The sequence below is a fragment of the Eschscholzia californica genome, unplaced genomic scaffold (assembly GCF_041429995.1).
Source record: "Eschscholzia californica isolate CP2 unplaced genomic scaffold, dmEscCali1.0.p SCAF_6, whole genome shotgun sequence".
NCBI classification, from domain to species: domain Eukaryota; kingdom Viridiplantae; phylum Streptophyta; class Magnoliopsida; order Ranunculales; family Papaveraceae; genus Eschscholzia; species Eschscholzia californica.
In genome coordinates, this window is record NW_028238483.1 from 20,588,678 (window position 1) to 20,609,400 (window position 20,723).

The 20,723-nt window shown below is 33.6% G+C and overlaps 2 protein-coding genes and 1 long non-coding RNA gene across 4 annotated transcripts; 1 reads left to right on the forward strand and 2 right to left on the reverse strand.

Annotated features, from left to right (window-relative positions):
* Window positions 1–1,211: 1,211 nt before the first annotated feature.
* On the reverse strand, window positions 1,212–2,636 carry LOC147532344 (uncharacterized). Its single transcript, XR_015227822.1, has 5 exons — window positions 2,533–2,636; window positions 2,328–2,420; window positions 2,084–2,155; window positions 1,845–1,916; window positions 1,212–1,466 (listed from the first exon to the last, which is right to left on the reverse strand). It is a non-coding gene; the product is annotated as an uncharacterized LOC147532344 (long non-coding RNA).
* A 4,162-nt stretch (window positions 2,637–6,798) lies between these two features.
* On the forward strand, window positions 6,799–11,209 carry LOC147532345 (putative alkaline/neutral invertase D). Of its 2 annotated transcripts, XM_086648755.1 has the most exons (5): window positions 6,799–7,002; window positions 7,327–7,789; window positions 7,867–8,298; window positions 9,577–10,135; window positions 10,662–11,209. In XM_086648755.1, the coding sequence occupies exons 2-5, from the start codon at window positions 7,406–7,408 to the stop codon at window positions 10,973–10,975; spliced, it is 1,689 nt and encodes a 562-aa protein (XP_086504881.1). In that variant the 5' UTR covers window positions 6,799–7,002; window positions 7,327–7,405; the 3' UTR covers window positions 10,976–11,209. The 2 variants fall into 2 exon arrangements, with proteins under 2 accessions (XP_086504881.1, XP_086504882.1); XM_086648756.1 differs by lacking the exon at window positions 10,662–11,209 and having other exon boundaries at window positions 6,841–7,002; window positions 9,577–10,140.
* Window positions 11,210–12,312: 1,103 nt separating this feature from the next.
* LOC147532346 (RING/U-box superfamily protein) lies at window positions 12,313–20,312 on the reverse strand. The gene is made up of 15 exons (XM_086648895.1): window positions 20,069–20,312; window positions 19,290–19,440; window positions 17,996–18,093; window positions 16,895–16,956; window positions 16,717–16,808; window positions 16,518–16,641; window positions 16,089–16,175; window positions 15,514–15,607; window positions 14,933–15,040; window positions 14,650–14,750; window positions 13,882–13,947; window positions 13,724–13,811; window positions 13,047–13,107; window positions 12,830–12,893; window positions 12,313–12,620 (listed from the first exon to the last, which is right to left on the reverse strand). Exons 1-15 carry the CDS (start codon window positions 20,127–20,129, stop codon window positions 12,489–12,491), a joined length of 1,389 nt encoding a protein of 462 aa, XP_086505021.1. The 5' UTR covers window positions 20,130–20,312; the 3' UTR covers window positions 12,313–12,488.
* Between the last annotated feature and the right edge of the window lie 411 nt (window positions 20,313–20,723).

The window sequence follows — 20,723 nt, forward strand, 5'->3', positions numbered from 1 at the left end:
GATTTTGGGAGGAAGGAGTTAAGTCAAGTTTTTGGACTAACTGTTGACTTAACGGCGTCAATTGTGTCGTTAGGTCAAACATGGACAAGACATTGTGTCTAACCAAATTAAAGCTTGCCTTTAACGAGATTGTCTATAACAACTTTGGACACTGCTTATAAAATCTCTCGTAACTTAATACATATTTATTAGTTTATTGACTAAAGCCCTGTGAAGAACAATTTGTCCAACAAACTTCCAAATTTGCTTCCAAATTTGCTTTATACAGTATAACTTATAGCATACCTAATTACCTATCCTAATTAGACGCCTATAAAACAAAAACTTCTTCACTCAATAACGTATAAACAAAGACTTCTTCAATTCAATATAACTTATAGAGTACATAAGCTAGCTATAAGCTATCTGATTGGCCTCTCACTTTAATTGATGTGCCCATTAAGCTAGCTTGGTTGCTTGGACGGGGAGGGTACACGTACATTGATGAACTTGGTAAAGGGAAAATTGACTGAAACTCTCTAAAATATTTTAATTTTTGTTAAAAATGATAAGTCATTTTTTTTTAGTCTCTAGCTCCTCGAGTTTTTTTTTTTTCTAATTTGCAACACATTGTGAGAACTTTGCAAATTGCAACGTCTTGCGACAGTGTTATTGCGCTTTACGACAACTTTATAACGCCGTGCGACAACTTTAACAACTGTTTTGCAATAGCTTTGTAACGCTTTGTAACATACAACAGTTTTGCAACGCCTTTGCAGTAAAACTAAGATTTAGTTTGGTTAATTATAGTGGAACTAAGTATAACTCGTGCCCTAAGGAACAGACAATTATTTAACGCACGTTCGAGAATGCTATAAACAATTGATGTAAGAAAAAAGTATGTTTAGCGGTTTTAAAGTTAACTATATGAAGCAAAAAACTATACCAATACGTGAGAAAAACGACGTATTTCTAAAAACTTCATGTAAAAAAAAGAACAATAAGAAGACATTTTATTTTATTTTTTACAATTTTGCTTCCATTATTATTTGACTTTGAAACCAAAACATAGATATGAAATTTTTAGCAAAACTCTCATGGAATAAGAGTCATTTAGAGAATGATTATTACGTTTTAATTAGTTATAAGAGAAAAGGTAAGAGACATACTTGAGATTTAAACTGTATAAGTTAGATCAACTAACACACTTAAATAATTTATTGAAAGAAAATGGGAAAGACAACGGTCGGAGTTTGAGTTATTAAAGAGAGACTAAAGAGAAAATCATGGAACTGGGGAGATTAAACTACAAAGAATGGTAAAAAAAAAAGTAACAAATATTGAAAAAAGAATTTACAACTTAGCAAATCAATTTCAAAACTAAGTGTTGAAGATAGATGGAGAGTATAAAGGCACACAAGTTTAGTTCTGAAAACCACCAATAGAGACTGCTTGATATCAATTCAGAATTTTTTCAACACAATTGCCTACGAAGCAAACTATGAAAAAAAAAAGATTAATTAAATAAATATAAAAATTTAAGTTTGAGTTATTAAAGAGCCACTAAAGTGAAAATCATGGAATAAAGAGGATTAAATTACAATGAATGGTATAAAAACAAAAATAATAAATATTTAGAAAAGAATTTACTACTAAGCAAAGCAATTTTTAAAACTAAGTGTTTAAGGAAAGTGCGAAGATACTCTAGTCTATCAAATTTCAGCATAATTTTGTACCAAGTAAAATATTAAAATGAAATTTAATTAAGCAAAAAGAAAAGTCGTAAAAAAGAAATTAACAAACAAAAAAAAGTGAAACTACAAAAGAATTAAATAAGAAATAAACTAAAATTATAAAAATTATACCTTCTCATATAATGTCTGAAAATTTACCTATGTGTTTGAAATCCTACATGTTTTTCCGTTTTAGCTGAAGATCTAGAAAACAAAGAATAGAAACTATAAGGTTACAAAGAAGATGATGAGAAATTACAAATTTCACACAAAAAATGATATCTAAATAGAAACATACCGATCAACAAACAAAAAAAGTGAAACTACAATAAAATTAAATAAGGAAGAAACTAAAATTAAAAAAACCATACCTTCGCATATAATGTCTGGAAATTTTCTTTTGTACTTTAAATCCTACACCTTTTTCCATTTTAGTTGAAGATCTAGAAAACAAAGAATATAAACTATAATAAGGTTACAAAGAAGATGATGAGAAATTATAAATTTCATACAAAAAAATGATATCTAAATAAAAACATACCGATTAACAAACAAAAAAAAAGTGAAACTACAAGAAAATTAAATAAGGAAGAAACTAAAATTAAAATAATATACCTTCCCATATAATTTCTGAAAATTTATTTATGTGCTAGAAATTCTACACGTTTTTCCGTTTCAACTGAAGATCTGAAAAACAAAGAATAGAAACTACAAGGTTTCAAAGAAGATGATAAGAAATGAGAAATTTCACACAAAATAATATCTAAACAAGAAACTTTAAGAATTCATCAGAAAAGGAAAGGAAGATGAAAAACTTTACCTTGAACTCATTAGTATGACATTGAAGTTGCTGAAGACATTTTCTCTCTCTCTAGAAATTTTTATAACATATGAGAAATTGGGTAATACGCCTATTTATGCAAAACAGATGAGAGATTTGGTAATAAATCTATTATACAGAATATCAGTAACGGACAAGAAGATGAGACTTGAGAGGTTGGGTATTTAAAAGAAAAATTCAATAATGGATGGTGGTTATGGTGGGAGTAAATACCCATACCTATTTTCTTTGTGTAAAAAATTATTTTCAAGTAAGAAAGATGAGAATAAATGATAGGTAGGGATCGGGAGTTTTGGTCTTCCTTGCAAACTTATTTATTAACCGTATGATTAAATCGGGTGAACTCGAGATCAAGATAATATCAAGGGGACAATTTTGGGGCCATTAGATTCATAGTTGAGCTTTATTTACTCACTTGGATCGAGTGGGTTAATTAATTTTTTATTTTTACGATAGGTAATACGTCAAGAGGTGGGGATGCAACCGAAAACGCGATAAACGGCTAGATTTGTCTTTTGGTTTGTCCCAATCAGCACAAAACATTGTCTTTTATATAATGGATGGCGGTGGTTGGTGGTGATTTAGTGGGAGTTGCTCCTGGTGATGATGATGGTCACCGTGCTATTGTAGATCCAATTACAAAACTCAACGTCATCACTCATCACTAAAACAACAACTTTCCAGAAAAGACATTTCTGTAATTCTAGATAGAGCCTTTGCAACACCTTACAACCCCTTTGTGAAAAGATGTTGGAGGGTTTTAACCAAATAAAATACAAATATTTAGGTTTAAACAAAAAATACAAAATTTAGATTTTTAGCAAAGAAAAAAAAAAATTAACTTGTCCTTTTAACTAGAAATGTTTAAAACTGGATTTTCGACCCAATTTCCTGTTCTGTAAATAAGATAGAGAGCTTCAGGGTGGCCCACACCTAAAATAGACAAGAAGATCGTTTTGGGCGCAACTTAATGGAAGACCTCGTGTTTGGTTTTGTTTGTTAATTTCGAATAGTAACTATATAGTCTATATTCCAAACAAATTTGTAGCATGATTTTAGTTGTAATTTATTTCTCTTTGTGAAAAGCAAGTTGTAATTTATTGATTAATAGTGTAGACTATGAGTAAAAAGGTTCAAATCCTCCCTTAATTTTTCTCTACCATTTATCATATTGGACTCCAATTTAAATTTTGGCTTAGGGTCAGCCAAATGTTTGGACCGGCCTTGGACCTAACTTATGTTCATATATCATATGCATTGAAATTAAAGTGGATGTTACTTTGTATGTCAAATTTGTTTTTCATATTGTTACGTCTCATTTATTGTGAATAAATTAATTCATTGGTTAATTAAACAGACCAAGTAAAGATTATATACTCGCAACAAAGAAAAAATAAAGATTATATAATGCATAAACCATCAACAAACAGTTGCATCATATGTATTTGTTCCGAATATATGGCTTTTGTCAAATGCAAAATAAAACTTAATAAACACCAATGAATATTATTTGTAAGGGGCACTACAAGAAATTAAGAATACTTCATATCTCTAACAATATAAAGTGAAATAATGTTTCCATCGTAATAATAATAATGTCTTTGGAATTACCTCATAAGGGCAAATCCAGTGTACGGGGTTGGGCTCCCAAAATTTGAATTTTGGGAATTCTGGGAGCCCAGCCTCCATACATAGTCGCCTAACCTTGGAGTCCCAAGCTTCCGGGCTCCCAGCCCCCAAACGACAATTTGGAGTGGGTCCCCCACCCCATTTTGTAATAAAATATTTTAATATTTTAAAGTAAATCTTTTTTATGTAACTTTTTTTGAAATAGAATTTCATTGATTTTTTTAAATAACATTTCATTGATTGAAATTTAAAATATTAGACCTAATAATTTAATGAGTGAAAATTAAAACACAAATTTCACACGCGTACACCACACGTGCACATATTTTAAATTTGGGAACCCCAACGTTAGAATTAAGACAAAATTCCGAGACTCACAAAATTCAGGGGCTCTCAAAATTGAAAGCCCGAACCTACATTGAATTTGTCCCAAGAGAGAAGCTTTGAAAACTTAAGAATTGATAGTATGTGTGTTTTGTATTTATTGTCTCATCCAACTTGAGAATTTGGTAACAGTAGGGTGTGATGTGGGGACCACTTGCAGACCTATTACAGCAAAGTGTAGGGTCCCACTTGGCATTGTGGATTGGTCAAACGGCTATACAAAAATATTCTTCCTTTTCAATGCGCACTTCATGCTGCTTTAATACACCACAATTAACAAATACTCCATTTTGTTATCACCGTACTATTCTAGTATAATCAATTTCAACGGCTAGGATTGTTTCGATAACCAAACAAAAGTTGACTAAAATTTTCATTTATTGGCTCATGGACGATAGTTACTTCTTCAATTTCAAGAAAAATGTTTTTATTTTTTTTAGAATTTGACTTTAATGCACGATAGTCATTACAATGGCGTTGATACGTCAAAGATCTGATTGTCAGATTAAACAAGAACAGACGCCCAACTAATCATTTATGCCCTAATAATTTCAAATTCAACAGTCTAGAGATTCCACCTCTTCTGGGGATTGAATTCGGGACCTCCAGAGACATTTGGATCATATGTCTAACACTTTAACCGCTTGGGCGACCAAGTGTTGTCAAGAAAAATGTTTCTTAAATTCACAATTTATCCTGGATCATCTAATTGTTACCCCTCATCTTCCCCGAACGAAGCTGCCTTCCTCCCCTTCGATAAGAAAAAAAACTACCTTCCTCGTTGCAACTCTTTGACCGCCTTTAAGGCGTTTCGAGAGAATTTCTTGTGTCCGGCCATTAGTCATGTTGATGGTATTTTCTTGATTCTGGTGACTAGTTATTATTAGTTAAGGTCAAGCATCGATATCTACTGAAATATTTGCGTCTTCCATACAAAATTTCTAAAATTATTTTATTAACTTACGTGATATTATTATTTTAATAGAAAGCATAATTCGTTGTTTTAAAAAATAAGAGAGTATCTTTCCATTGATTTAAATATAAAAAATGATGAATAACTATATAGAGGTATTTTAAACTGTCCTCTTAAGATATGTAAAATTAGTCATTGAAACATAAGATTCAAGCTGACTTTGACATTGAAGATGGTGTATAAAAGAAATCTCTAAAATTCTATGACATCCATAATTTTTAAGATTCAGAGTGGCACCAGAAATGATTCCCGTATTACCCTAGACATATTTTCACCATAAATGTCTCTTTTTTAAGTCGTATTTAATCAATGTTCGGCAATCGGAAAAATAACACAATTATCCAAAGTAGGAATCTTGTTAAATGATTCACGACAACAATTATATTGATTGAATTAGCTAGTAGTCTAACATGCTTATATTTTGCTATCTGAGAATGTATAAAAGTATGTTATTTTGTTTCCAAAGGTAGTTTGTTTACTCTTTCCCACCATGACATCCCCTTACCTAACCACGGGTCCCTCTTATCTAACAAGCTAGTGAAATTTGTGACATTCTCTCACTTCTATTAATATGACTCGTAGAGATTGATTTTTCCATAAATTTTCTATTACAATTCATCAAAATAATAAAAAAAAAGATTTGCGAAGTCACATACTTTTGGATCCCAAATCATTGTGAATGTAATCCCTAATGTATTCTCGCGTGCCAAAGACCAGCTATGAGAGATAGAACATAATTTTTTTTTTTAAATCTAAATATTTTGAATTTTCTACTCCTTCCATCCCAATTTGTTTGACCTATTCGGAAACCAAAGTTATTCAAGATTTTCATTTATTGTTTGATAACTAAATGTATTTGCCTAATTTACCCATAAATACTTTAGAGTATTACAATAAATAAGTACTATATAGGAAGTAGTGTAGAACCAGTTGAAAATAGGGGTAGATAGGGAGATGTTAATAAAATTAGTAATAAATGAATCTTATTTAAAGTAAATAGAGAAACATTTTAGGACTTCTTTTTAAAAAAATAAGACCCAAACAAAATGCCACGGACGGAGTAAATAATTATTAATTTTAATTAAGCACCCTAATTAACAGCTTTCAAAACATCAACTATCCCTAATTAATTACTATCTTACTTAATTAAATGAAACTAATAACTTAACTCTTCGATCTAGCTTCTGTCTTTTAAGTTCCACGTAGGATAATCGGTAATTTCCTCGTGTAGTAACCGGCTACTACCAGTAACTTCTAACACAGACTATCTCTCTTCTTACCCACTTCATTTGCCTATTTATACCAGTTCTAGCACCAATGCTCACTTTTTCTCTTCTCTTTCTACTTTCTCTCTCTAAGATTTTGGATATTTCCGGGCTAACTAATCGGAAATCAATCTTTTTCTCTCACTACAGAAGAAACTCTTCTTCTCCTTCTTCTTGTCTCATTTGAAGATCTTTCAGGTCAGTTTTCTTGTTTATTTCACTTGAAACGCTTTTTGCCAGATCTGATTTTGTTTTTTTATTTTAAAGTTTCATCTTGTTTTTGTTCAAATCAGTTTAATCTGTACCTTACAAGTTACATCTTCTTTTTGTTTGAATATTCAGAAAATAATTTGTTTGAGATCCGATTAGGTTAATTTCCAATGTGATGTAGTAAACTAGTAGTTCTTATAGATCTAATCTTTATCTTTTTTCTGTTTCTTTCTTTAATTGACAGTTGTTGTTTTGATGAAACTCTAAAAAAATTCTTCAAACTGTAACTGATTGAGTTTTCCTGAATTTTAGATCGTTCCGGTTACGACTTACGATTAAGCTTTGCTGGTTCGGTTTAGAGAGAGAAAGTGAGATACAGAGAGAAAGAGGTATGGATGGAGGTAGAGATAATAATAGTCTAAGAAGTGTAACTTCACAGTGTTCAATCTCAGAAAACGAAGATTATGATTTTTCAAAGCTTCTTTTTGATAAACCAAGAACATTGAACATTGAAAGGAAGAGATCTTTTGATGAGAGATCTTTGAGTGAGTTATCAGTTGGTCTTTCAAGAGCATTAGAAGAGACTTACTCACCAGGACGACACTCTGGTTATGGAACCCCTGGATCTTCTACTAGAAATTCATTTGAGCCTCATCCAATGGTTGCAGAAGCCTGGGAATCTCTTCGCCGATCTTTGGTATATTTTCGAGGCCAACCTGTCGGAACAATCGCCGCTCACGATCATCAATCAGAGGAGATTCTGAACTATGATCAGGTTATACTTCTTGAACTTTGCATTAATTAACATTTGAAGATCATTACATTAGTCACTAATGTTTGATTTATATGCAGGTTTTCGTTCGTGATTTTGTGCCAAGTGCTCTAGCTTTTTTGATGAATGGTGAGCCTGAGATAGTAAAGAATTTTCTCTTGAAAACTCTTCACCTTCAAGGGTGGGAGAAAAGAATAGATCGTTTTAAGCTAGGCGAAGGTGCGATGCCTGCTAGTTTTAAAGTACTTCATGATCCTATTAGGAAAACAGATACCCTAATTGCAGATTTTGGTGAGAGTGCAATTGGTAGAGTTGCTCCTGTTGACTCTGGTTTTTGGTGGATTATTTTGCTTCGAGCGTATACAAAATCTACAGGAGACTTGACGTTGGCGGAGTCCCCTGAATGTCAAAAGGGGATGAGGCTAATATTGGCTCTATGTTTGTCGGAGGGATTTGACACGTTTCCAACCCTGCTTTGTGCCGATGGATGTTCCATGATTGATCGGAGAATGGTAAGGTTTCCTTGACATCCTTCCAATGTCATTGTTTATTCAAGCTGATTTGCTTCCCAAGATTATTGCTATGTGCCTAAAAGAATAATAAAAACAGAACTAGTGGAAATACAAGTAACTTAAAAGGCGGTATCATTTATGATCTTAATTGTTTATGGGGGCATATACAGATCCTTCTTTTGTTTTGCTCATATCTGTGGGTGTTAACATCACACTTCCAATTTACAATGATTAGAGATGATTGAAATAGACGAAAGTAGAAGTTCATGAATAAAAAGCCTTGATCAGTTTTGTTTTCTGTATTTTATGAACAAAAATGATTTTGCCTATCCTTTTAACATGATTCATTGAAAACATCTAGATGCACTAGACAATAGATTCTACGGAAGTCATTAGATGCATTTTGATTTTCTCCCATACTTTTCCCTTTATATTGAATTGTATGTGTTCTCCCGGAGTGGACGATTCTTATATATTGCAAGCTTATAATAAGATCAGATAAGCCAGAGGATTAACCACTTCATGTTTGTATTGTGCTAGTACTTTTATAGGCCAATGGGAACTGAAGTCTGTAGCAGATTTAAATAGGATTTACAAGTATCATTCGGACAAGTCGTAAGACATAAAAAACACTATACCTGACAGATCTTGTATGTAGCTATTTATGAGATGTTCTCGTGGCCTCTTATGCTTGAAACTCTTTCAGAAAAATACTAACACTTATTACCATCTACCTTCGAAAGTTTTGTATTTGTAGTTGTTTCTAGACTCTTAATTCTACTGAATTTCTTAATTTTGCATTTTAACAGAATTGAACTCGTGAAATTTATACACCCGTGTTTCCACGCTTAGACCTCATCTTCTATCAATAGATGTGCCTTCTGCTTTTGAAGTATAGAATACTCTGGTCCATTGCTTGTCCCTTTTTTGCTGATCTAGTCAAGTGTAACTTCAACCTAATTGAACTGTTTGGTATTTGGACTTCCTAAGTACATTTCAGGCCACTACTCTTCTATATATGTACACACATGTGGGTTAAAATATATGTCGATTCCAAGAAATTGTTCCTAATTTGCCAGCACGGGTGTCTAATTCTAGGAAAACACACTGCCCTTATTGTATAAAGTTACCTATACCATAACTTAAACATCTTCATCAAGCACAATTCCTATCTTACTTCAATAAATTGTATTCGCTATGAACCAAGTTAATCTTCAGAGTTGATCATTCTGCTTAGGAGTCCATAAATTTACTCATTATCATGTCTTCTGGTAACAGGGTATTTATGGTTATCCTATTGAAATTCAAGCTCTTTTCTTTATGGCCTTGAGGTCTGCTCTACCGATGCTTAAACATGACACGGAAGGAAAAGAATTTGTGGAAAGAATTGTAAAGCGTCTACACGCCTTAAGTTATCACATGAGAAGCTACTTCTGGCTTGATTTCCAACAGCTTAATGACATATATCGTTATAAAACAGAAGAGTACTCACACACAGCAGTTAACAAATTTAATGTGATTCCCGATTCTATTCCAGATTGGGTATTTGATTTTATGCCAACTCGTGGTGGTTATTTTATTGGTAATGTGAGTCCAGCAAGGATGGATTTCCGTTGGTTTGTTTTAGGTAATTGTGTTGCTATTCTATCTTCTCTTGCTACTCCTGAACAATCCATGGCTATAATGGATCTTATTGAAGCACGGTGGGAAGAATTGATCGGTGAGATGCCTCTGAAAATAAGCTACCCGGCTATTGAAAGCCATGAATGGCGGATTACAACAGGTTGTGATCCTAAAAATACCAGATGGAGTTATCATAATGGTGGATCTTGGCCAGGTTAGTTCATATTATCAACGAACGCTTTCTTTATATTTTCAAACTTATCTCAACTACTTAAATAATGGTGTAACTTAAGAGCTTGATAGTTTTCAAAAAATTAAGAGCTTGATCTTCTCATTAGGAACTTGACTTTAGTGTTAGATTGACAATGTGTTCTTCAGAATGGTATGTGGAACCCTAGAATTATGCAACATCTCCAATGAAAATGCAGTTCTTCCCTGAAAAGTAACTCTCACGTCTCACCACCTTGAGCATGGGCTCACGAGTCAGCTCGGGGGAACGGGCTCGGCAGAGTATGACCCCAGACTCATTACGGTATCCCAGGCCCGACTCAACAGTCACAACTAGTGTCATAATTTAGTATGACAATGAGAGTGATTTCGAACTTGGGTCTTTTGCCAGTAAAAAGGATGCTACTAGGAAGCTTATTATTTTTAGTAGTAAAATTGTATGTTATTTCGAGATATTTATGATCATTAACGACAGTTGGTTAATATTCAGTGAGACCTTTTCCATGTGACAGTGCTACTTTGGATGCTGACGGCTGCGTGTATTAAGACGGGAAGGCCACAAATAGCAAGACGGGCAATTGATCTAACAGAGAGCCGACTAGCAAAAGATGGTTGGCCAGAATATTACGACGGAAAACAAGGTAGATATATAGGAAAACAAGCACGGAAATACCAAACATGGTCAATAGCAGGATACCTAGTGGCAAAGATGATGCTTGAAGATCCTTCTCATTTGGGAATGATATCATTGGAAGAAGACAAACAGATGAAACCTGTGCTTAGGAGATCAAATTCATGGACTTGCGGAGAGACTACTAAAAGCTGAAAAGAAGAAGAGATCAATAAAAAGAGAAAGAAGAGAGAGATATAGATAGAGAGAGAGAGAGAAGTGTTTGTTAATTTATTTTAACAGAACTTTTCATTGGGTCGGTGTTTCTATTTTGTAGTTGGGATTGATTGGTTTGATAATCTGAGTTTGTGTTAAAATAACATTATCTTCTTCCATGGCAGGCATCTCGCTTTTCATTTCATATAAAAGGATAAAAAACTTTCTATTATCGTACTTTTTGTGTTTCATGTTCTCTACTTTTTCTCAAACATTAGGAATCTATTGGATAATTATGTTTATTCTACTACAAGATTCGAACTTTGGTGTCTTTTGTCAAAATATATACACCTATCACTCAATCAAAGTGAATTACACAAAAATTATGTCGTTGGCTCAAGAGTTTTTAGCGAGAGAGAGAGATGTCGTGAGAGAGAGAGGGACTGAGAGAGAGAGAGAGTAAGGGAGAGCTGGGCGAGAGAGTAACCAGAGTTGAAGAAAAAGAAATATTTTATTTTCCGTGATAATCTTCAAAAATTTTCACCCGAATAATATTCTTATTTTCCCAAATCAATGACCTTCCTGTATATACACTTTGGTAGCCCACAATACCCTAGACTGTTTAAATGTTTGATTTGAAAGAAGCAAGTTTTCATCAAACTTCAGAGTTACAAAGTAACATGCTTATTGTGTTTTCTAATTTTTAGTTCAACATGATTTAAGTACTATTCCTTTTTTTTGTCCATTAACTTCAAAATTTTAGAAAAAGTGTGATTATTGAACACTTCAATCAGATACACTTTTTCGCTTCTTCCGCCCAAGCTCACTTTCCACAGAATTTGTGGAAATTTGTGGAAGTGAACACACTCCGACTGGAATCTATGCAGTTTGGATCGACTGACCCACTTGAGTAACTCGTATAGGACTCTGATCGGGCTTCAGGGGTATATTAGATCAAGCTGATCCATGCCCATCCCCGAGAAAGTTTTATGCAAACTATATGTCTAGATATGTATATAATATTGTATATATATGGTTTGAAAGTTGACCCATCCCAAGACGATCTTGAGGCGATTCCACATCTATCTTGTTAAAGAATTGTTATCGGGGGTTAACCGATAAGCGCTTAGCATGGAATGCATTCCCCTGCTAGAAAAAATAACCTAAGCTTATCTTATTCTTTGCTTCTCAAAAGCAATTATACTTTTAGTATATACTTGCTCTTCTGGTTAACAGCTACCACAGAAGAAATATAAGAAATGACTTTCACTTATAAACAACAACAAGATAAATCATTTCTAAACTTTATGAAGCTTAAGGATAACAAAATGAAGATATACAATATGATAACGACGATAAATTATTTTAAGTTATTTAAATATCATTACATGTCTCACAATAGTTATAGCAAATTAGAAGTATTGACATCCCACAAACTCCAAGTTTTTCAGTGCCTCCAAAAATTTACATGACTAGTTGGTGGTGTTTAAGGTAAATTTTGAAGTAACTAAACTTACATATTATTGCCCCTTGTTGGACGACAAACATGATTTCTTCTGCGCGCATGTTCGTCACTGTGACGTTGAGTCCGACATGAATAACCATACCAGCAGTCTTCTCTCTTCGAAGCATCTGGTGGTAAGTTCTGAAAAAGAAGAAGAAGAAGATTCAAGAACTATTCTAAACAGAGCGTTTCAAGCACTAGCGAAGTCAACGGATTTTGATTTTGCTCACCAAATTGTAACAGAAAAGAAATTGGAAGCATATGGTTAGAATTGAAAACAAAAATAGAATAAGATGTTCTTTCAAAGTTTTAAGATTCTCAGTGAAAGTTGGAATTTGGAAATTACTTACGGATTTAGGTAGTGAAATCCGAAACCAGTACAAGAGAAAGGACACTAATTTGTCGTAACAGTCCCTGCAATCAAACAGACTTGGTGAACAGGGGAAAAATGAACCTAACCACAAAATTAAGAGTCTAAAACCAGTATAAAGTAAAACAACCCGTTGGTTATGGAAGTAGACATCGACCAAAATAAATAGGTATCGTGTAATAGAAGATGGATCTTACTTGCAAACTTGTGTCCCAGAAGTTATCATTTCGGCATGATTCAGTGGCATTCTTGTGCGATCTGAAAGGAGAAAATATATAGAGTATAGAAATGTTACTTAAAACTTAGATGATATATTTTTTTCTCATTGTAACTTGTTTGAATCTGAATCATATGACTGAAATAAACCAAAATCTAAAAATCAGTCCAAATCATCTATTCAGACACCATGACTTAATTGAAACCTTGAGTCAGATTTCAGATCTGACTTAGAAAAAACAAATACACTACCTTATTTTGAGCTACTAAAAGAAGTTGAAAAGTTACAAAATATCATAAACCGACAAAGACTAACCTTCTAAGAATATAAAAGGAAGAGAAAAAAAGAAATAGACTTAAATTTTCACATACACTATAAAAGTAATGCCCACCAATGTGTACACAGTTTGGCCAACTCTTCTATAGGGAACGATTATGGCATCATACTATCATATTGGAGTTCCATCTGAAGTGACGACAAACGTGACATGGGCTGGCAATCTATTACAGAATTGGTCTATCTATGAGGTAAACACATACTCTGCTATAATCACAACTGTTAGACTAAGGGATGGAAGCATAAGACTACCATATAGATTTACGCATAAGATATGTGAACACCATTGTGCTAGGACTGATAAAAATTTTAGCATATTACCGATCTCTCTGTTATTCAACTTCACAATCCACTCCGAAATAACATCTTGCAATGTCCTCCCTGTCTGTCTAATGCACCTTTCTGTGATCTACACGAAATAAAATGTGTAAAGAAATTTTTTTTTAAGACAAAAATGGAGAAATATAGCATATCCATACATCTTGCTCAAACTGATTGTTTTGGTGCGTCAAAGATGGAATTGCTGTAACAGTATATGCTGCAATCTGAAAAAAAATGGAATGTAACACTTAGAAAAGCATTATTTGCATACGAACTTAAAAAAAAAAAAAATTTTGAGCAACTACAAAGCAATTAAAAGTCATCAAAACGGAATCTCATTAAGTAAAGCGTAAGCAAGCTCGAGGAATGCATCTCTTATCTTATTGCTTTCATGGTCATACTTTCTCTATATCAATCAAGGGACGACTTTATTTCATATATCATGTATACAGATTCCAGTAAGATGACCCAAAATAACCTCTGCCAGCAATTTATTGTCCAATTGAATAACAGCCACAGACAACCACTTCCTCAGATTTTTCCCAATAACTAGTACGCGAGAAGAAAACATATACTCTATACACTTAACCACATTTAGCAAAAAGAGTTGTATTATATATTGCGAAAAAAAAAAATGAATACTTAATTTTGCTTAGCAGTTAACAGTCTTTGATACTGCAATTTTCAATTGTAATGCGCATGCACCATTCTTGGTTGAAAAATCCTTTTAAATATTTCAGTCTCGTGATAACTTTTCTCTACTTCAAGCACGACGATGTTAATTCAATACGTAAAAACACAAAATCAGAATAAAACATGGAGGTGTTAAAGTAGGACAATACTAAGTCTATAATGAAACCATTATTCTGTAATCAAGCAATTCATAAAACCGAGAAACAACTAGTACAGCAAGAGCATTTGCATACTGGTTTGAAGATCTCAGGACTGCAGACAGAGTGAGAATTGCTTGGAACCACCCCTTGAGCCAGCCAGTAGGACCCACAGAATGCCCTATCACAGCCTAGACCTGCAAGGACAGAAAGAAAAGAAAAAGGAGACTGAAAAGACGGTGATGAAGCGAACAGGTTTCAAAGAAATATTACTTTTGGGTCTAAATGTGAATGTAAATAGGTTTCAAAGAAGTATTCCCGTGTTTGCGATCTATTATTCCAACAGAGAAGCAAATAATATGTTAGTCAAAGTACTTACAGTGTTGTGGTATACTAATGTTAGTTCTGGACGGCATCATTCCACCGCAAGCATGACATTGTAGATGAGCAGTTGTTCGGTTACACTGGAACCCGCCAAATTCAGTGACTGTCATTTGTTTAAAAATATGATCACTAATTTATCTTGACCAACACTAAGTATTTCAAAACTCTTTTTTCTTGACTAACTCATGAACTTAAAACAGCAAACAGAATAGAACCGTGGACAGACTACAAAGGAAATGAACCACCGGACATGCTTCTGCAAGTTAGGTGCGAGTAATATTGATCAATAACTAGTTCCTTTTGTTTACCTACTAAGGTAATCGAGTTTTGAGTTCAAGAGACTTCTTTCGGAATAATGATTTTCTCACACAAGTGAACTACTACATTCATAAATATACGAACACAACATGTTGGGCAGTTTGGTTTTTCCTCTTCTTTTCTTTTAATTGAAGGGTAAAACACGTTTTCTTTTTCATGTGGACCAGTTGAAGAATGTGCATCATACTTATCGAGTTTATAAGCAACAAGAATCAGATCAACTACATTAGCACTACGTAATATTAGCTCTAATATTACCGCATTGAGGACATGAATGTTCTCCCTCGTCATTTTCCTCAGGTGGAGGTGAATACGGCCTTTTTCTACGGGACCTTTTCCCCGCACCAACAACCTAAACAAGTTACAGCAAACTAGAAATCAAGAATCAATGAAATCAGTCAAACCCCTGCATTTGTATGTTAGTAGCACATGGCAGAACATTATAATTAGTTATAGATGGACAAGTATAGGATTTCACTTTACTAAGAAAAAAATTAATGAAAATAATAAAAATTAAGTTTTGTTTGTGTTCTTTGTCTTAGTAGGAAAAGCAAAAAAAAACTCTAATTTTTTGAGATGAAAAGGTCAACAATGTGTAACAAATGCACTTTGATAACAATTTAGAACCAATCAGAGCTCAGTCAAAGGGTGCTTCCATGACAGAGGCTTTTAGGCCCAACAAGGTTGAAGCGAGGCAAGTGGCTCGAACACCATACTTGAGACATATTACTTTTGTCACTAAACTGAGGGGGAAATAGAGTAAATAGGAAAAGATTGGCTCGAGCAGCTCTCAATCACTATCCTGTCTTCTTTTCAATGAAAAATATACTCACCAGATTTGATTTAATTGATGCACATCCATCCAAAAGTGCCAGTTCATCACTTCCGCGTCTTAGTGATGAATCACTTTGTAACAAACCCTACGAAAAGAAAGAGAAGAAACATCAAGCTAAAAATGGGCTGAATTGTGAAAATTGAATAATTGCCTGATCTCTTCTATACCCCTTAAACTGAAAAGTTACAAATTACATAAAGAAAAACGGAAAAGATGTTTAGCTTTAGCAGATTACTATCGGAGTCTTTTTTATAAGCCGCTTAGAACATTTAACTTTAAGTTATGAACTTTGAGATAAGTCACACACTTCTGGTTAAATGTTTAGTTTCTCACAGTTGATCAGGAGCTATATGAAACACTTGATATATCTACCACATAAAAGCTAGAACTCAACCGAATGTCTAAGAGGACAATAGTTAGAAATTACCTCCTCAATATTATGCAAAAAGTGGTTTCTGCCAACAAATTTTACAACTCCACGACATTGTGGACATAGAACACTAGAGTGTTTCTCCTGAGATCTTCTTAACCATTCTGAGAAGCACCCGTTGCTAGACGGAAGAAATTAAATGTAAGACTATAGAACGAAATCACGCCAGAAATAAACAATTTTCTCTATAACGTACCAGAAATTGTGAAGACAAGGGGCAACAGTAACGACATCATGCCATATGTTTAGGCAAATACTGCATTTCGCGTGCTCAACATCTATAGATATCTATCAATATCAAGCGTAAACGATTGATTAGTCTGTCCCATGAATAAAGAGAGCATAAAGTTCTAAGCGTAGGATTAGGGTTTCACCTTTAACAGCTGATTGGAAGGTTCTGGAGCTGCCATAAGATTGAATGTATAGATTAGGTATCCTGCAAAAGTCAAAAATGATAAATGAGCCACAAAAAAGGAGAGAATAGGGAAAAAATATGAACCAGAACACTTGATGCAGTGACTTTTTTTTCAACTGGGTAAATAAGAACATTATCAAGGGAGGGAAAAGCAACACAGCTAAAAGATGTTAAGTGAAGAAAATTAACATTAACACGGATTGCAAATAACGCAATGAATACCATATCATCTAAAGTAAACCTAAAAAAATTTGATGTCGCTGAAAATAAATTGAAACTACCACAAACCTAATTTCTCTGGTGTATTTTCTTGCCTGACACACTAAACAGGATAGTTTGGTATAGAAATAGAATGCACCAACACAGGGTGGGCTATAACATCTTGATGATTCAAGCAAATATCAGATGGTAGCTGGCGTTCATTAGATATATCCTTCCTTAAACTAGCCGACATTAGATTTTTTCCTTTTTGTTAAACAAGCCGACATTAGATTATCGATCATGAAATATATTTAGCTGTCTTTGGAATAATACAGATATTTGACATTAACTATTATTTTATATACGTTAAATACGAGACAGTTGCAAAATTACCTTTACGGAGATTTAAACACCCAAATATGTATCATCCGGATTTCCGTACATTAGGGATCATGCATAATTAGTTTGATACACATGTGTGAATATTGATCTTTCTAAACTTTAAATTCAAATTAAACATGACATATTTCCGTCGTCTATCAATGCTCTTACCCATATTAAGGATGAGACAATTTATTGGCAAATCTGATACGTGAACAGCTGGACTACTTATTATTATGGCTATGGAAGATATTAATAACTCAACAACTCCTGTTTTTCAAAAAAAATAATGCGACTCTTGCGAGAAGATATCATCAACCCAATCAATTTGAAACACAAAACCTAAACTTAAAAGTATAGATTCATATACTGAATGTTAATGTATAGTTAATAGATCAATCGAAGCACCACAAAACTAGTTTCACAAACCATTGTATGTGAATCTAATAAACAACCATCACAGTAAATAGGATCTCACCTTCTTCACCTGAGCCCGAAATGATCTCACTACCACATTTGATGTTCGCAGCACCTTCTTTCTCAACTAATGTTCCGTCAACAGTAATAGTATTTGAGCTTCAGAAAAAGTAGAAATAAAATTAGTTGTGGAGAAAGACAAAAACGAATTATTGGATATTTTCTTTTTCCAATTCGAATTAGAATTGCTAAGCTTTTCACTGTAACTTCAATTACTACAACTAAATCTTTTTGACTTAATACAAAATGTCCAGAAATCCCCTAAGGGATTACCACTTCGCTGTATATCTCAGTCTATATCATGAAGCGTTTCTCAATATTCCTGACATTGTCTTGCACAACACCATAAGAGAAGGGACTACTCTATGTTTATTGTTCAATATGTCATAAAATCAAGTTATCAACTAAAAGAGATGGTGTTTCTTATGAATTTTCTCTAAGATAGTTGATACCATGTCTTCTGCACTAATCCCAGTCTCCGAAATATTCAGCGCAAATTTTACAAGTTTTAGATTTACACGAATGAATACTATGTCTTGTGCAGTTTATGAAATATGATTTTAAGAAAAAAAATATCAAGTGTCAAAAATTATTTCTTCTAAATTACTTCATAATGCATAGATGGATTTAAGTTTAAGAGAAACTTGATCAAACCACTTTCACGTGATGACATTGTACGGATAGAACTTCTTTCATACATATCTTGTAGGATGTGTTGTATGTATAAGAAGGTGAAACTATTACTATAAAGGTTTTGGAGGGATCGCATAAAAAGAACCGACATCATACGATAATCAGCCTGTACGGCATCTTCATGACTGGAGGGCAAGTATCCTTTAGCCTAGTAACCCTTTATTTCTGCATAACAGGGACGCCTGAACGGCGGAGTGTACCCGACATCAGTGTGACGTTATGGAGTGTGGAATACAACTGAAGACATATAATCTTCTTGTCCCAGTTATTGGGTTCTTTAGATTAGACTTACACTAACTTACCTTTGGGTAAACTGTTCTATTATAAACACAAAATATTAACCTACAGTGGTACTTTGTGATCCTAACTCTTACAAGATCGTGTACAAGTTCATCATAAGATATACATTGAAAAAGAACATCTTATGAATAAACAGTAAGCGACTTAGGCTATCTAAAAAGAGTACCCTGAGTGTTTAGTTCTACGATATACTATGACTCATCTGGAAAGGAAAAAACTGTATATTCTACAAGAACAACATCAGAACTAACCCATAATGTAACCATATTGAAGTGACTAACTGAAATAAATAAATCACAAACCTCAAATTTTGCACTCTTGCTGTACATAAGTCAGAGCTCCTAGTTATTTTGCACCATTGAATTTTGTTGAGCGAAGAGCATGTGGTTACAGACGTTATTACCATCTCGTTTGATTTTATTTCAACATCTGGATACTTTGAGTCGCTTGGTACTACAACAAATAGAAGAAAAACTCCAATCACAGTTCAAAATAGTAGTCGAAAACATCTATGTTTTTATTTGAAACCCATTACCAAGAGAAGAAGAAAGAAAATAAAAATTAGACCACTAATCCAAATTTTCTTCTTCACTGTACCAACAAGGCTACAACAAATGGCCATCAAGCATATAACGAAATTCACAAGATAACTGATGACATAGGGTAAGTCACCAGATTGGGTTAATGGGTAATGGTTAGATTAATCAAATTAGGCATTCTAATTAGCATCAAATGGAAAACAACACCTACCCAAACACTAAAAGAATGATATGAAACTGAGTTAAGCCCTGGTAAGTTTATGCATGGTTGATTTGGACAAGGGTTTAGTGATTAGGGCAAAGTAAAATAACAGGCAATTGACAATTTGATTCGTACCAACCGTATAAAGATTGAAATTACTGAGTTTTATTTGGAAAATGGTAATAAACCAAGTGATCAACCACTGAAAAACTCAATTTCACAGCGAAAATGTAGATAATGTGAACCCTAAAGTCAGAATCTTGAAGAAAAATGTGATCTTGGGGCGATATATGATACAAGAAGAGTGTAAAAATCAAAGTGGGGGGGAAGGGTTTGATACCAAGTTTTGCCCAAGGAGCTTCATATGGTTCTGCTGTTCCAGAAGACTCTCCAGGTTCCATGGTGAAATTTCAGTTTCACAACCGAATACTATAGGAGGGAGGGAGGGAGGGAGAGAGAGAGAGTTGTAAGTTGTAAGGGGGGAGGAGGAGTCGTAAAGCTTGCACAGGAAGATGTTGGGACGTGCCAACGGCAAACTTGGGATATTCAAAAGAAATTTGGTCCACGGCAATGAGCTCATTTGGGGCCAGTATTTTTTTTTTTTTTTTGTTAATGATGGCCAGTATTTTGTTTGTGCGACAAAAAGAATGACTGACATGATGTCGTCGCGAGATATCTCTATATAACTACTGCATTATTGTCACATAATTATAGAAATCCGAAATGGGTTTTGTATTGAAAAGACTTTTTGAAGAAAAACGGTGAAAATTTTATGTGGCACTTACAGTTTTCAAGATTGATTTAGTTGTAGAAAATGAGAGATTAACATTTTTAGATTTATTTGAAAAATCCTAATCTATTTTTTCTTTTTAAATCAAAACTTGAAAAATTCTTGAACAAAAAGTTTACTAACCCAATATCGATGTTTTCTTTTCTTTTCTCTCAACAAAAAAAAAATCGATGTTTTTTTTTACGGAAGAGGATAAACTTCAGTA

What these genes read in the sequence shown, in the direction of transcription:
- LOC147532345 (XM_086648755.1), top strand. Translation starts at nt 7,406, where the DNA reads ATGGATGGAGGTAGAGATAATAATAGTCTAAGAAGTGTAACTTCACAG. An exon ending in CCATGATTGATCGGAGAATG is followed by an intron (nt 8,299 to 9,576) that starts GTAAGGTTTCCT and finishes TTCTGGTAACAG; the next exon opens with GGTATTTATGGTTATCCTAT. An exon ending in TAATGGTGGATCTTGGCCAG is followed by an intron (nt 10,136 to 10,661) that starts GTTAGTTCATAT and finishes TCCATGTGACAG; the next exon opens with TGCTACTTTGGATGCTGACG.
- LOC147532346 (XM_086648895.1), bottom strand. Translation starts at nt 20,129, where the DNA reads ATGGAACCTGGAGAGTCTTCTGGAACAGCAGAACCATATGAAGCTCCT. An exon ending in GCAAGAGTGCAAAATTTGAG is followed by an intron (nt 18,094 to 19,289) that starts GTTTGTGATTTA and finishes CTTTTTCTGAAG; the next exon opens with CTCAAATACTATTACTGTTG. An exon ending in CATTAGTATACCACAACACT is followed by an intron (nt 14,751 to 14,932) that starts GTAAGTACTTTG and finishes CTGTCCTTGCAG; the next exon opens with GTCTAGGCTGTGATAGGGCA.